We start from the raw sequence: 15,714 nt of genomic DNA on the forward strand, positions 1-15,714 counted from the left end.
GGCTGGTCCTCTAGCAGAGCAGAGCAGGCTGCTTGTGGAGGATGGTGCTCCCTGGTTGGCCCTCCAGGAGAGCAAGCAGGCTGCTCGTGGAGGATGGTGCTCCCTGGCTGGCCCTCCAGCAGAGCAGGGCAGGCTGCTCGTGGAGGATGGTGCTCCCTGGCTGGCCCTCCAGCGCAGCAGAGCAGGCTGCTCCTGGAGGATGGTGCTCCCTGGCTGGCTCTCCAGTTGAGCAGGCTGCTTGTGGAGTATGGTGTTCCCTGGCTGGCGGTCCAGCAGAGCAAGCAAGCTGCTCGTGGAGGATGGTTTGCCTGCTACTTCACTTCTCTCTGGCATGCAGCACGGATTACTCGCGGAGGCAACAGTTTCTCGCAGTCTGGATTCTCTGTTTTTCTCTTCTTCCCCTTTGTTTCTTTTCTTGGTTTTCTGCCAAACAGCCTCTTGTGAAAGGACCGCCTAATTAACCCTGTGCTAATTAACAATTTAAAATTACACAGTGTGACTGTTCGTGTTTAATTCTCTGGGAGCTGGAGCAACAGCAGGAACCCCTCCCCTCTCTAACAACTATATCCTGCCCCCCGCCCAGCTTCCCAGTAACTGTTGCATTGTACCAGTCCTGTCTCCTTAAAGCAGTGTCAGAAAATTGTCCTAGCACATCTTCTTGGTTGAAAGAGGGAGATGAATGACCTTGTTAGCGGTGAGGCCTGGGGTAATAGGGAGACTTATCATTTTAAACAATCTTTGGTAAATAAAGGCTGATACAGGGGAGCTTCCCAGGTAGGTTCCAGGGGGACTGTAACTTGTGACAGGAGCAGGGGTGGGGGCTTTTGATGATGATGTTGGAACTTTCTGTACAAGACTACTTCTCACATGGCAGATTTAAACACTAAGAGAGAATGAGTGTGAGAGAACTAGATCACTCCTATATCTGCCATTGAACGTCTTACTGGAAAGATGTGCTCTTTTGAAATCTAACCGATGTCTTAAAACCATGCACAGACCATGTTGAGTACCATACTGGGAGGTCATGAGTAGAGTGTGTCTGTGTTTGGAAGGGAATTTGGGGTCACAAGCAGCAGAAGACAAGCAGGCTGCAGGAAGGGTTGTAAGTTGGTATGCGTGAGCTGGCCCTGGCACGAGTGAAGGGTGAGGGGATGGGGTGCAGAGCTCGGGGTGGGGTGTGAGGGTCTCAATGGAGGCTGCCGGTGGGCCTGCGTGTGAGCGCGTGGGGACCTGCTGGGTTCCCAGGCTGCCCTCTGTAACTGAAGATCATTGATTTTACGGGAAACCGTGTTTACAGACAGAGTGCTGATCGACCTGCCGAGTTGACTTCTGCCTCCTTAAGTAAGAACTACCTTTTTCTTATTGACTGGCTGATAAACAGAGCGAGAGGGACAGCCGGTCGGGTGGGAGAGTTCTGGAGAGCCTGAGGTCCTTGAGCTGAAGGATTGGGCAGGTTTAAGGGATTGCTTCATCTCTACCCTCAGGTCCCTTCTCTGCACCTCCCACCCCATCCATGCACCTCCCCGGAATCGGTGGGGGAATCTAAGACCAATCCTGCCTGGCTACCTAGCAGTCCAGGCATCAAGCATGGAAAAGATGGCAATCTGGTGAAGATGTTGTGAAGCAGAGAGTGTCTCAAGCTTTAATGCCTGTCCCCAGGGGATCATGTTAAAATGCAGATCCTGATCTGGAGCGGGGCCTGAGAGACTGCATTTCACAGGCGCCCTGGTGAAGAATGACGCTACTTGTCCCAGAAGCACACCTCACTTAGCAAGGTAGAAATGGTTCTGCCTGTTGTGGCCAGCATGCATTGAAAGGAAGCCCAGAGCCTCGATCCTGAAGTGGACCCTTCTATCCCACTGGTGTCTTAATGGGCTGTCGTCACTCTGTGTGAATGAGTGGTATTCCACGTGTCCTCTCTGATGGGGCAGGTGGCACCACCACGGGGTCATCTGTCTTTTATAGGTGGCCACAGTGTCATCCTTGCTGGACACCTTTTGCTTGGGAACAGAAAAGTTAGGCAAGTTTTTGTAGGTCCCGACTGCCTAGCTGGATGGCTTGTGGAGGAGGAGGTAAGAGAGAGCTGAACAAGAAAAGCCCACCAATTAATTGGTAAACGCTTGCAGGTTTCTCTGGCCTAGCCCAGGCTGGAGAGGAGATTGGCTTTGCTGTCGATACTCAAGTCCCTAGTGAAGCATCAAAGCTGTTCTCCTTTATCAATCGTGGCCTCCCCTTCCAGCATGTTCCTGTAACTTACCAAGCATTTATGACATTGATTTTACAATCGGGCTGTTAACCCTCCCGCCCCTTCAGCCTGCCAACCTTTTTGGCCTGAGCTGTCAATCAGATGTCGTCCAGCCAATCAGGCGCATCCTTAAGAAGAGCCACCCTGGATTCTCACCTGTATCCCAGCTAAGCCTTCTGAAGTCCCATCGCATTTGCTGTGTGGTTTGGTTTCATGTAGTTATCTCTGTTTAAAATCAATGTGCCTTTTCTAAGGCACACGGAACTTTGTTGTAATGGAATTTGAGGTTATAAGCTTGAGAGGTGCCGTGTGTGTGTGTGTGTGTGTGTGTGTGTGTGTGTGTGTGTTGAACAAAACAGGACACGTTTTTCCAAAGCTATTTCTCCAGAGACTTCGGGTAAACCTGCCTTTCCTGTCTTTTCCCGAGGGGGAGCTGTTGGCTTACTGTGCAGTCAAGAATCAAGAAATGAAAAAGAATGGAACATAGGGGTGGGGTGGGGAAGGAGAGAGACCAAACCCGGCCAAAACCTTCCTCCGATGTGTATGAATGAGATGTTGGGTGGAGAAGCAGCCAAATGTTCTCCAGGAAGGAGGTGTAGGGGGGAGTGTGGCCTGGGATTTGCAGCTGAACAATCGGGGCCGTCCAAGAGGCTGAGTCGACTGTAGGATCCATGCCGGGATGGAAGAAATGCCCCTGTGATGATGTGGCCACAGGAGCAGAGCGATGGCGGGGGATCTGATGCCTCCCTCCCCAGGGATGCGAAGTCTCAGAGGGCAGATTCAGCTCTGTGGCACTCCAGTCGGAAGCAGAAAAGCCCCGGGGCTGAAGGACAGCTGCTTGAGCAGCTACTAATAACTACGAGGCAGGTGTGGAATGGGGGCCGGTGGAGCCCAGCTGCCGTCTCGGCTTGCCGCTAGGATCCCTGACAGCAGAAACCGCCACACCAGTGGTGACCGGGCTCCATCCAGACAGGGCAAGATCGACGCTGCCGGAGGGGGAGCCGGCCAGTTGAGAGTCTTCCCAGATACGTCAAGCTCAGATTTTGCACCATCACGTTTTTAGTCTGAAGCCAGCTCACTCACAAGCAGGAGTGCTCGCTCAGTGGGTTCAGGGGGGCGGGGTTGGAGATGGGATTTTGGAGATCTGCCATCTGCTTCACAGTGTCGGGGCGGCATTGGGCCTGTTTGTAGATTTAGCTCCTCAGTGTTACTGTTTGTACAATGGGATGATGCTTCCCAGATCCACAGAGGATGAAAGCAGGCATAGGACCTGTCGAGGGCCTGCAGAGCGTGTCTGGGCCCTGCAGGCTTGCTCTCTGAGCCCTGCAGCCCTCCATCACTTTCCTTTGAACTTCTCAAACTAGACGTTTGGCCAGTAAGAGCAACAGCAGCAGCTTCACCTCTAAATCAGCTAGCGTATCCTCTTGCAGGTTTACCAGCCTTCTCTGGGGGTGCAAAACCTTTCTCCTCTCGTCCATCCTTCCCTGTTGGTGTCCCCTTGCCCCACAGACAGCGTGGGCAGCCGGCAGTGACTTTGAGCTGGCCATCTCTATTCGGTAGGGCCGCCATTCTGCGTCCTTGGTGGGGCCTGGCAAGATAATGTGGCCCTCTTCCTCTGCTGTGGCTCGAGGCCCAGCACCGACTCTCACACCGTGCTCGCAAAGAACAGAAATTCGAACCGGTCTCCAGGGGGAGAGGAGCCGACAGTCTGAAGACAAGGAGGGAGTCTCCTGTCTGCCCCCCCCCCCCCCGTCCCCATGCTCCCCACTCATGCCACGGACCCTGGCCGTCATGCCTCGGGCTCTCACCCGCCCTCTGCGCGTTCATTGGACGACGTGGGGGAGATGGCCGGGGTCCCTGCTGCCCTGGCGGTCTCTGTTGTGGGTGTGGACAGAAGCCTGTTAGAGTGCTCTGTGCGGGACCTAGCCTCGGCCCTCCTAACCTCTTTCCTTTCTCTCTCTCTTCCCCCTCTCTCCCTCCTCTCCCCCCCTTGCCTCCGCTCTTCAGGTCCGATCCGTACTGGGTGCAATGAAAGCTCTACGCAGGCCTTACCATGGAAGGCTGTGACTCGCCCGTCGTCTCGGGGAAGGACAATGGGTGCGGTATCCCTCAGCACCAGCAATGGACTGAACTCAACAGCACCCACCTCCCCGACAAACCCAGTAGCATGGAGCAGTCCACAAGCGAGAACCACGGGCCCCTGGACAGCCTGAGGGCCCCCTTCAATGAGCGCCTCGCGGAGAGCTCCGCCTCGGCCGGCCCCACCGCCGAGCCCGCCGGCAAGGAGGTCAGCTGCAACGGGTGCTCGGCCTCCTTCGCCAGCCTGCAGACCTACATGGAGCACCACTGTCCCAGCGCGCGCCCCCCGCTGCCCCTGAGGGAGGAGAGCGGGAGCGACACCAGTGAGGAGGGGGACGAGGAGAGTGATGTGGAGAACCTGGCTGGGGAGATAGTCTACCAGCCCGATGGCTCGGCCTACATTGTCGAGAGCCTGAGCCAGCTGACCCAAAGCGGGGGCGCCTGTGGCAGCGGCAGCGGGCCCCCCCCCCTCGCTCTTCCTGAACTCTCTCCCCGGGGCGGGGGGCAAACAAGGGGACCCTTCTTGTGCTGCACCAGTCTACCCACAGATCATCAACACTTTCCACATAGCCTCATCCTTCGGGAAATGGTTTGAGGGCCCAGACCAGGCTTTCCCGAATACCTCAGCCCTGACGGGGCTCAGCCCCGTCCTGCACAGCTTCCGCGTGTTTGACGTGCGACACAAAAGCAACAAGGATTACCTGAACAGCGACGGCTCCGCCAAAAGCTCCTGCGTATCCAAAGATGTTCCCAACAACGTGGACCTGTCCAAATTCGATGGCTTTGTGCTCTACGGCAAGAGGAAGCCCATCCTGATGTGCTTCCTGTGCAAACTCTCCTTCGGGTACGTCCGTTCGTTTGTGACCCACGCGGTGCACGACCATCGAATGACCCTGAGTGAAGACGAGCGGAAAATTCTTAGCAATAAGAACATCTCCGCTATCATCCAAGGGATTGGCAAAGACAAGGAACCCCTTGTGAGTTTTTTGGAACCAAAAAACAAAAACTTTCAACACCCTTTAGTTTCTACGGCTAACCTCATAGGCCCCGGACACAGTTTTTATGGGAAATTTAGTGGCATTCGGATGGAAGGGGAGGAGGCTCTCCCAGCCGGCTCTGCTGCCGGCCCCGAGCAGCCCCAGGCTGGTATCTTGACCCCCAGCACCCTCTTGAACCTTGGCGGGCTCACCAGCTCGGTCCTGAAGACCCCCATTACCTCAGTCCCCCTGGGGCCTCTGGCCTCCAGTCCTACCAAATCCTCAGAGGGCAAGGACTCTGGGGCAGCAGAAGGAGAGAAGCAAGAAGTAGGCGATCCGGATTGTTTCTCCGAGAAAGCGGAGCCAGCCGAGGAGGAGGCAGAGGAGGAAGAGGAGGAAGAAGAGGCAGAGGAGGAGGAGGAAGAAGAAGAGGAGGAAGAAGAGGAGGAGGAAGACGAGGGTTGCAAAGGACTCTTTCCAAGCGAGTTGGACGACGAACTGGAGGACAGGCCCCACGAGGAGGCTGGGGCCGTGGCAGGTAGCAGCAGCAAAAAGGACCTTGCTCTCTCAAACCAAAGCATTTCTAACTCCCCCTTAATGCCTAATGTGCTCCAGACCCTGTCGAGGGGCACAGCTTCTACTAGTTCTAATTCTGCTTCTTCCTTTGTTGTCTTTGATGGTGCGAACAGGAGGAATCGTTTAAGCTTTAACAGTGAGGGCGTCAGGGCCAATGTGGCAGAGGGCGGCAGGAGGCTGGACTTTGCTGACGAAAGTGCCAATAAAGACAATGCCACAGCACCAGAACCAAATGAAAGCACAGAGGGCGACGATGGGGGCTTTGTCCCCCATCACCAGCACGCTGGCTCCCTCTGCGAGCTTGGGGTTGGGGAATGCCCCTCGGGGAGCGGCGTGGAGTGCCCCAAATGCGACACGGTCCTGGGCTCCTCCCGCTCGCTGGGCGGCCACATGACCATGATGCATTCTCGTAACTCATGTAAGACACTTAAGTGCCCCAAGTGCAACTGGCACTACAAGTACCAGCAGACACTGGAGGCTCACATGAAGGAGAAGCACCCAGAGCCGGGGGGCTCCTGTGTCTACTGCAAAAGCGGGCAGCCCCACCCTCGGTTGGCACGAGGTGAGAGCTACACTTGTGGTTACAAGCCTTTCCGCTGTGAGGTGTGTAACTACTCCACAACTACCAAAGGCAACCTCAGTATTCATATGCAGTCCGACAAGCATCTCAACAACATGCAGAACCTGCAGAACGGAGGGGGGGAGCAGGTGTTCAGCCACTCGGCCGGGGCGGCGGCGGCGGCGGCGGCGGCCGCGGCCGCAGCGGCCAACATCGGCAGCTCCTGCGGGGCCCCCTCGCCCACCAAACCAAAAACCAAACCCACCTGGCGGTGCGAGGTGTGCGATTACGAGACCAACGTGGCCAGGAACCTGCGCATCCACATGACCAGCGAGAAGCACATGCATAACATGATGCTGCTGCAGCAGAACATGTCCCAGATTCAACACAACCGCCACCTGGGCCTCGGCAGCCTGCCCTCGCCCGCCGAGGCCGAGCTTTACCAGTACTACCTGGCCCAGAACATGAACCTGCCCAACCTGAAGATGGACAACACTGCCTCAGACGCCCAGTTCATGATGAGTGGATTCCAGCTGGATCCCGCCGGGCCCATGGCCGCCATGACGCCTGCTCTAGGTGAGGCTGACTCCGTGTTTGTTTGTTCTGGTGACTTGAGTTTAACTGGGGAGAACCGAGAATAGACTGAGGTCCTGTGGATTCGGCTGATGCTGATTTTCTCCAGAGTGGTGTTGTATACACTCGAGTGTCTGACTGTCAGGTGTTTTTCTCAAGGACCCCTTGTGTGCCTGTGGGGGGTCGTATGTATTCAGCACCCACACGTGGTAATACTCCGGCTGCACAGGCTGGGATTAAAGTTGAAGGGTTTCCTCTAGTTTTTGGCTTCTGGTCAACTTCCCTTTCTCTTCCCTTCTTCTCTTTCTTCATCTCTTTCTCAATTTGAAAAATCGCCCCAATTATCTGAAACTTCTGGGTTCCATTAGATATTTACTGTAATCTACAGGAAACTGCCGTTCAAGTTGTAAACAGGGACAGTCCTCTCCATAAGAACGACTCGAAATCACAGTGTACCTTATTCAGATAACTGAACGCTGGGTTCTGTGCCGAGCAGGGAGCCATCCAGATAAGTGCTCAAAGTTCTCGGGTGTGTTCACGAGGATCTCCGTGAAAGAGACGCGTTCTTTTCTTTTTTGTTTTGCGTGAGTTGTCGCTGATAAGTATAGTTGGGAATTAAATTGCCCCGGGGCACCATAAAGAGTGGTGTGCTAAAAAAAAAAAAAAAAAAAAAAAAAAGAGTGGTGTGCTAGACGAAAAATGAATACATTCTAAAATTGTACATCAAAGAAAGTTGAATTCTAATATCCATTAGATGATGGTTAATGGAGCCTTTGTCGGCCGTGAAAAAACAACCCATGTTGGAGAAGGTGAGTTGGCCGTGTCCGGACAGCAAGTCTTACCAACTGGCTTAATTGACCTAGAATCGGATCAAGAGGATAGGATTTGGATGCCAAAAGTCATCGGTCTTTGCATCAAAAGAATCACAATCACTTTTAGGGTAGAACCTCTATAGCGAGAGAATGTACAAATCACTTTTACAAGGACCAGTATGATGGGGGCTGTTGCTGCTCCCACCACCTGTGCCTCAGACAGGCACTGCCTGGTCTCTGTCCCCTGACCCGGCTAACCTCTTGGGACCAAGGTGGTGGCCTGGATTAAGCAGTATTCCTTTACTGACACAGGAATAAGTCGTTCTCAGCAACAAAGTGTGAGCAGATAACTTTTAATCTGACATGGTTTAGGTTAATGCCAGGGGCCAAGCCTCCTCAGTTGGCACGTCTTCGTATGGTGTTTTAGTGCTAATTGCTGCTGATGAGTTATATTTCATAGCATTTAATTTGTTTTTCCTGCGAATTCTTACTACTTTAATCTTATTTTCTGTTTTGGAATATTGACCCGTGGATCCTTTATTACCAAACGATTTGAAGATGTTTTACCAACTGGTTAATAATGGATGCACAGAAATCAATTATTTTATTTGTCCCCAGAGTGAACCATAGGGTTTGCACACCAAGGGATGGCATCATACTGTAAGCCTTCTTTTTTTTTTTTTTTTTTTTAAAAGCCTATGGGAATTGAGGTTTTCTCATCTGGAGATTTAAAATCTTGGGGAGGCAGATCTTGGAGTAAATCAAATATAATGTAGGTAGAATGAAGACACAGAAAATGGATAGGTTCATACTGGGTCAAAGTGAGATCTTTTTAATTACCTTGAAAACCAGTAATTCTGACTAAGACTTGAATTAAGTGGTAGAAAAATATTTTGCTTTTACGCAAGTGTCTGTGAGTCTGTGGGGCATCATGCATTATGGGCATATGGCACATGGAAAAGAAATGGTAGAATAAATCCCTGTGTTCTGGACATGTATAGTAGATCCATACTTTATTTCTTAAAGAGAATAGAGCTTTTCCTTCTAAGGGCTTTTTCCAGGTCAGCCAAGCAAAGGTCCTTGAATTTTCAGGGTTACTGCTTATCAGCCAAGGCAAGTCTCTGGAAACCTTCTGTGCCCTTAGTGCACAAGAACAGCTGAGATGGAGCTAGAGTCCCAGATCCTTTATCCTGGAAGCCTGAGTGGGTGTGGGTATGAGAGCATGTGTCCAGAGGTCCTATAGAGTAAGTCGTAGGACCTCGGTAGAAGCGGGTGTATGCAAACGTGAAAGAGCCAAAACATTAAGTTCTATATGCAACTTTGCTGATCTTTCTTGAGGCCATTTGTGAGCAGGCTGTAGGTGTTACTGGGTATTCCTGGGCTCCGCAGGGGGAAAAATGTTTTTGTGAAATACATTTCTGCTTACGAAGTTATTATTCTCATACTTCTTTTGACAGAGCCTTCTTTCTTGTGATACCAAACAGATGCTGCTTCTGGGAAGGCTTTCTTTCTGGAGGGCTTTAAGGAGAGGGCTGGCACCCTTTGGTCTGGTCTGGTTGGATGTTGCTGCCATTTGTAGATAAGATATTAGACTCGAAGCCATCTGAATATCCTTCCAGACATCGCTTTCGATGATCAAGTTTAGCACAGCACTGAGAAACAGCTGGCGGGGTATCTGCTTTTCCAGGTAGCCGCCTAGCTACAGGACATCTGCATGAGGTTTACGAGGTCCTCTGCTTCTGCCTTTGGGTCTGGAAGGTGTCTTTTAACTCACGTGCCTCTCTGACGACGTGCTCATGGGTGGGCTCTTGTGCCAGGGTGTAAATTCTAAGTATTAGATTTGGGTGTGTGGGGGGAGGTGGGGTCCCCCCCCCCTCACAGAGATGTTACCTCCGGTGTAGCTTCAAGAGTAAACACCGGCTGAGTTCTCACTCACGGGGGCTCTCTTCCTAACTTCCTGAGAAATGGGTGACGTTCTGCCACTTCCTGGAGGCTGAATTAGTTCCTTCTAGCTCTACAGATTTGTAGGATTCTGAGCCCTGTGTTCATTCCTCCAAGGTAGAGTTCTCGGAGGGAGTTTTGGCTTTCCTGTCGCCTTCATTTCACTGCTTCTCTGTGTCTTTGATTTGCATTTCAAGAGCTTGGAATGGGAATAGGGACTTATTTCCTCTGTGTGTGTGAGGATTTCTCATTTTTACTCAGGCATCCAGCAAGTGACAGCTGAATTTCTCTTTAGAGCAATATTGATGTGCTGAGGTTAAATTTAAAAAGTGGAGAAGATTTGATGCTTCAGGTGGTTGGCATCAGAAACAAATATATGTTTGCTCCTTGTCTTACCCTCTGGGCAATTTCTGCTTTTACTGAACACAGCGTATGTTTCATGGATGCTACCTGGCCTTTGTCCCCATTAAGGGATGGAGCTTTTAGGCTTTTTTTCCCCCCTCCTCTTTTTCTCTCCCGTCCTAAAAAGAATGTCTTAGTTAAGGCTCCTCTCACCAGGGGAGATGGCAGGGGAGAAGACAAGCAGAAAGCTTCCTGAGCCTTCTGGAATGCACGTGCAAAAGATTTCTGCGGCTTGCTAGATTGTCCACAGGCTTCATATGCAGCCAGTCAGCTCGGTAGAACCTTGTAACTGATCTTCTCACTAGAGGTGCCTCATGTAGCATAAATAAGAAAATCATTAAAAAAAATCTTTTATTTGATTAGCCGCTAACTTGGATTGTAATCAGTCATTAAAACAAAACAAAATAAAACAAAACCTCAGGCCAACCACATGTAAAAGGTCAAGTCTGAGTATCAGTTGGGGAGGGGCAGGGGCAGACATAATAGCTCAAGTGTGCGTGCGTTTGGGGGGAGAGGCAAAAAATAGAAGCCAGTGCTCAGCGTTCTGCTGGACTTTATGCTGCTAGGTAATGGAGAGAAGGTTGCTGTTTCCAAGCCTATTTTGTGGTATAAGTAAGAGCTTGCAGTATTAATTTACCACTGGTGAGTGAAAGCCCATCCCCAGTTTGTGCAGGGCACTGTAGAGCTGAAAAACAACCAGGGCGAGAAGGGCAGAGAAGAGCTTTCTCAGACCCTTTTGGGGGGACCCTGAGCTGACCTTTGCGTTTCACTGCCCATCTGGATCCACTTCCTGAACCTGTAACATTCTGGTTCCCCTTTAGCCTTGTCCTGCACAGCATCTGTGTAGGGGGCTGGGCGGTCTCTAGAGGTTCAGCCAGGAGAAGCCTGGACCCCTGCCCTAAAGAGGCCGTACCCTGATGGGGACACCGGGCAGCACGTGGCTCTGCATGTGGTTGATGACAAAGGAGAATGTGACATGGCCCATAGCAGACCTAACATTTCATGCACCGTGGGGGCTCAGAAAAGGGGAGTGATTATATTCTTGGGGACATGTGGGAGGAGCTGGCACCGTTGACAGGCAGGTAGACTATTGTCCCGCGGGGCGTGATGAGGAATAGGGAGACCGTCCCCTAAATCTCAGATTTAGAGCTGCGCTCTCCACTGTGGGAGCCACTAGCCACATGTGGCTATCTAAATGAAATGAACTAAAAAGATACAATAAAAAATTCAGTCGCTTGGCTGCAACTTTGCCGTATTTTAAGTGTTCACCAGCCACACGTGGTTAGTGACTAGCACACCAGACTGTGCAGGTACAACATGTTTCCATCATTGTAGAAAGTCCTGTTGGGCAGTGCTGCTTTAGATAAATTCTGGGCCCGATTCTCATTTACCTTGAAGGCTTCATATCTTAGATTACAGCTGTAACTCATTTCCAACTTTGAGGGGTCTGGAGTTTCAGATTCTGTTATGTCTAGTGAATGATGCTTATTCCCGTCTTTTCTTGGATTAGAGTGAGGGGCCGAACTGAAATATTCAAGAGACTGTGCTTCTAGGTATTCTTTTCCAAAGTGGGGCAAAGAACATGAAACCTTTTACAAATTTCAGAAAGTCCACAGGAAAAGATCTGAACACATAATTACGCATAAAGTTGAGTTTTTGTGGGGGGGTGGTGGTGTTTCCAGGTCGTAGCACCTTGCAACACTTGAAATGGGATCTTTTTTCTCCTGGAACCTAGGCTGAGGGTCAGGGAGGCTGGGGGGGTGCCTCAGCTGCATCTGTGAGCCCGGCCGCTGATTCTCTTCCCCTCTCCTTCCCCACAGTGGGCGGTGAGATCCCCCTAGACATGCGCCTCGGGGGCGGGCAACTGGTGTCGGAGGAGCTGATGAACCTGGGCGAGAGTTTCATCCAGACCAACGACCCGTCTCTGAAGCTCTTCCAGTGTGCCGTGTGCAACAAGTTCACCACGGACAACCTGGACATGCTGGGGCTGCACATGAACGTGGAGCGCAGCCTCCCGGAGGACGAGTGGAAGGCCGTGATGGGGGACTCGTACCAGTGCAAACTCTGCCGCTACAACACCCAGCTCAAGGCCAACTTCCAGCTGCACTGTAAGACCGACAAGCATGTGCAGAAGTACCAGCTGGTGGCCCACATCAAGGAGGGTGGCAAAGCCAATGAGTGGCGGCTCAAGTGTGTGGCCATCGGCAACCCTGTCCACCTCAAGTGCAACGCGTGTGACTACTACACCAACAGCCTGGAGAAGCTGCGGCTGCACACGGTCAACTCCAGACACGAGGCCAGCCTGAAGCTGTACAAGGTGAGCCCCGGGCTGCTTCTGGAAGGCATGCCTCGGATCCCTGGGTGCTGGGTGCCGGGTGCCAGGGACAGGGGACGGGCTGTGTCGCGGCGGGGCTGGTGGCTGGATGGTAACCTGGTGTTGGAAGGGGAGTTGGCATCCGCTTCCTGGTGAAGCTGCAGTGCGGTGGCAGCTTCTGCCACCTGAAGGCTGTTTTTGAGAGGTGCCCGTTTCGGAGGGCGGGTTCCGTTGACAGCAGCCCGATACTTCCCCATCGACAGTGTCTTTACAGTTGGCTTTTTTCCCCTTGAGTTGTTAGTTGTGGCTTTTGTGTACCCTCGTGCTCCTGTGTTGTCCCTTTCTCATACATGCTTCATGTTCTCCCTTTCCATCTCGTCCCCACCCCGCGCCCCTTAATCTCTTCTCTCCTAAATGCCTCTGGAGGACTTAGTTCGTTTGTGCCTTGGTTCATTCCTTCCTTCGTTCGTTCATTCATCCATTCATTAGGTACGTATTGAGCACCTACTGTATAGCAGGTGCTGTTCTGGACACATGCCCACCTCCATGCACAAAACAGACAAAAAAAAATTCCTGCCCTCATGGCGCTTCCATTCTTTTGCAGGGAGGTGGGTGATAAATACAGTGCGTAGTTGACTAGAAGGTGGCACGTGCTATTGGGAAAATTGGGATCAGTTAAGGGGGCTCCTCTGTTCTTTTTGTTCTGTGCCCCTTTCTCTATCTCATGTTTGCATTTCCCCTTTTTCCCCCTGGGCTTCTTCCATCCTCTTCCTCTCCCTCTGTCTCCCCTCCCCTCCCCTCCCTTCCCCTCCCCTCCCCTCCCCTCCCTTCCCCTCCTCTCCCCTCCTGGCCCCTCCTCTCCTTCACTCCTTTCTTTCCTTCCTCCCTCCCTCCCTCCCTCCCTTCTTCCCTTCCTTCCTTCCTTCCTTCCTTCCTTCCTTCCTTCCTTCCTTCCTTCCTTCCTTCCTTTATCCCTCCCTCCATTCTTCCCTCCCTCCCTCCCTCCCCTTCCTTCCTCCCACCCCCTCCAGTCTTTCTCTCAATCCATAGACAGTAACGGTAACGGTGAGGAGGAGGTGCTCAGATACTGTAAATAGTCCTTTCACTTGCGAGGCAGAATTGCTCCAGACGTTTCTATTGATTTTCACTGGACTTAAAGCCTCACCTTTTTCTCTAATCATCCCATAATGGCTTTAGTATGAACAATCAGGTACAAATCGCCATAAATCTGCCCAGCCTCCTCCCATATACCTTCCACACCCTCACTCTCTCTTTGCATTTTCCTCCCTTTTATTATCGGCCTCCCCTCTTTCCTTTCATGCCATTTCCCACATCTTCTTCGGGGCCAGGGGGCGCTTCTTTTGACCCTGAGCTAGTTTTAATCCCCTTTCTACTCCTGGCGATTTTAAAGGGAGACTTCAAATAAGGAAGACCTCAGGTCCTTTCCCTATGTCAGTCTCTGTCGAGATTGATAACTGTAATTCATTTTACAATTGCTCGTTTTCAGCTTGGCGAGAGTCCTGGGTAGAGTGGATGAGAAACCATTTTAGGGAAAGGAAGAGAAAGCAGAAGTGAGGCAGTAGAAATAGAGGGTTCTAGAATCGCCTGCCGACTCCGGCACAGATGAGCTGGCGTGGTGCAGTGGGGAAGGTCTGGACGCCAAGCAGCTGACCCCCTTGTGTTATAAGTCAGCAAGAACCTCACTGGATGGCTTAGTTTTGTGTCACCATTAACAGAAGAGGCTCCTGGCAGTCACTTTAAGTTAGAGGTCTCCCGTGACGGTAGCGCGGTACTGATTGTGGTCAAGAAAACCTGACGGGAAACCCATAGGAAAACTATTTCCAAAGGACCCGACTGAGAAGAATTAGTTCGGAGCACCCCCCATGGTCATGGAAGACTGTCTACCACTTTGACGAAGGCTGTTTAGAGTTGGCAAGCAACTGCCCTCTTCCATCTGAGGGGAGAAAGGCCCTTTAGATTCATTATAAAGCCTACATGGCGGTGATGAACTTTCCACACTACATTCTCCAGTAAGAGTATATCACGCCCTTGACTTTGCTTCTGAGGGGCCTGGAGCCCGGAGGATTCTCTGAGATCATACTTTTTTTTGGTCCCGAGGACACCTTCACGCATCACACTTAGCAAGTCAGGTTGAGGTAGTTTCCTGGATGGATGTAAGGGAGCCATTTGTGTGTTTCCGTTTGTGTTTTGCTGAACTGTGGACACTCATCCTCCTTGGCCTTATTTTCTCTCTCTCTGTCTCTCTTTTGAATTTAAAAGATGGAGAAGACTCCTCATCAAAAAAGGCAGTGCAGGTGGGCCACAGATGTTGGGGTGTGGGATAGAACTGGGGAACCAATGTCTAAAGAAGTCTCCAAACAGTGCACTTGGCCGACACAACCCCGGGGGTGAACGTTCCCCACATTCAGAGCACAATTCTGTGTGTCAGGAGCCGTAGGTCATGAGTCTGGTCTCATTAGTCCTTGGGTAATGAATGTCCCTCTGCTTGCTGTGGCTGTGCTGTGGGGGCGGGGAGCTCTCTCACCCACCCCTGAGTGACACGGAGATGGGCTTCTTCCAATGCGTGCGCCAAGCCTTTCTGTCCTGCGGTGTGATTAAGACAGACTTGCTTTGCCGCTGAGGGGGCTCACTGTCGTATGGTGTCACGAGTCCATAGATTTGGGGTGGGGCCTGGAGGTGGTTGAGAGTCAGTTTTTCTCTAGGCCCTGGTGTGGCCTGTAGTAAATGGAGATTGATTGCATGTGATTTTTCCTCTTGCTAATGTAATCCATTAGCCCAGCACATGCATAATCAGTTTAGAGCACAGTTAACTGGATGTAATCGAGTTCTTTACTGTCCGCTAGAGAAACAGCTCCAGATGATGCTGACCTGGGGAGGGCACCAGGCTTCTCACACACAGCCCTCTTTACTCACCCCATCCTCACTTCCCACCCTGCCCCCCAACCTGTCCTGGCCCCCACCCTGCCCCATCCCGGTGCCTTGGCAAATTAGACATCATTTGGTCAGGGAAAGTCCCAACTTGCTTTGTGCTGCACCTGCTCGAGCAGCCATGGTGTACTGGACTTCCTAATGGGTCTCTCAACCCTCTCTTTCAACTGAGGTCTTTATTCCCTCCTCTTCCTTTTTCATGTTGGAGGAGCTAGAACAGCCATCTCAGGAGATGCAAGCAGAGGCGTAGCTTTCTGGTTTGTCATTTGACCTCACACCGGTCCAGG

The 15,714-nt window shown here is 51.8% G+C and overlaps 1 protein-coding gene across 1 annotated transcript in view; it reads left to right on the forward strand.

Annotated features, from left to right (window-relative positions):
* ZFHX3 (zinc finger homeobox 3) overlaps window positions 1-15,714 on the forward strand; it is a 240,715-nt gene that overhangs the window by 73,877 nt on the left and 151,124 nt on the right. Inside the window, 3 exon segments of the mRNA XM_040442966.1 lie at window positions 4,253-4,781; window positions 4,783-7,012; window positions 11,985-12,481. Coding sequence (XP_040298900.1) covers window positions 4,299-4,781; window positions 4,783-7,012; window positions 11,985-12,481 — 3,210 coding nt within the window. The 5' untranslated portion in view covers window positions 4,253-4,298.

Source organism: Herpailurus yagouaroundi, unplaced genomic scaffold, assembly GCF_014898765.1.
Source record: "Herpailurus yagouaroundi ecotype Mexico unplaced genomic scaffold, PumYag 190, whole genome shotgun sequence".
NCBI classification, from domain to species: Eukaryota; Metazoa; Chordata; class Mammalia; order Carnivora; family Felidae; genus Herpailurus; species Herpailurus yagouaroundi.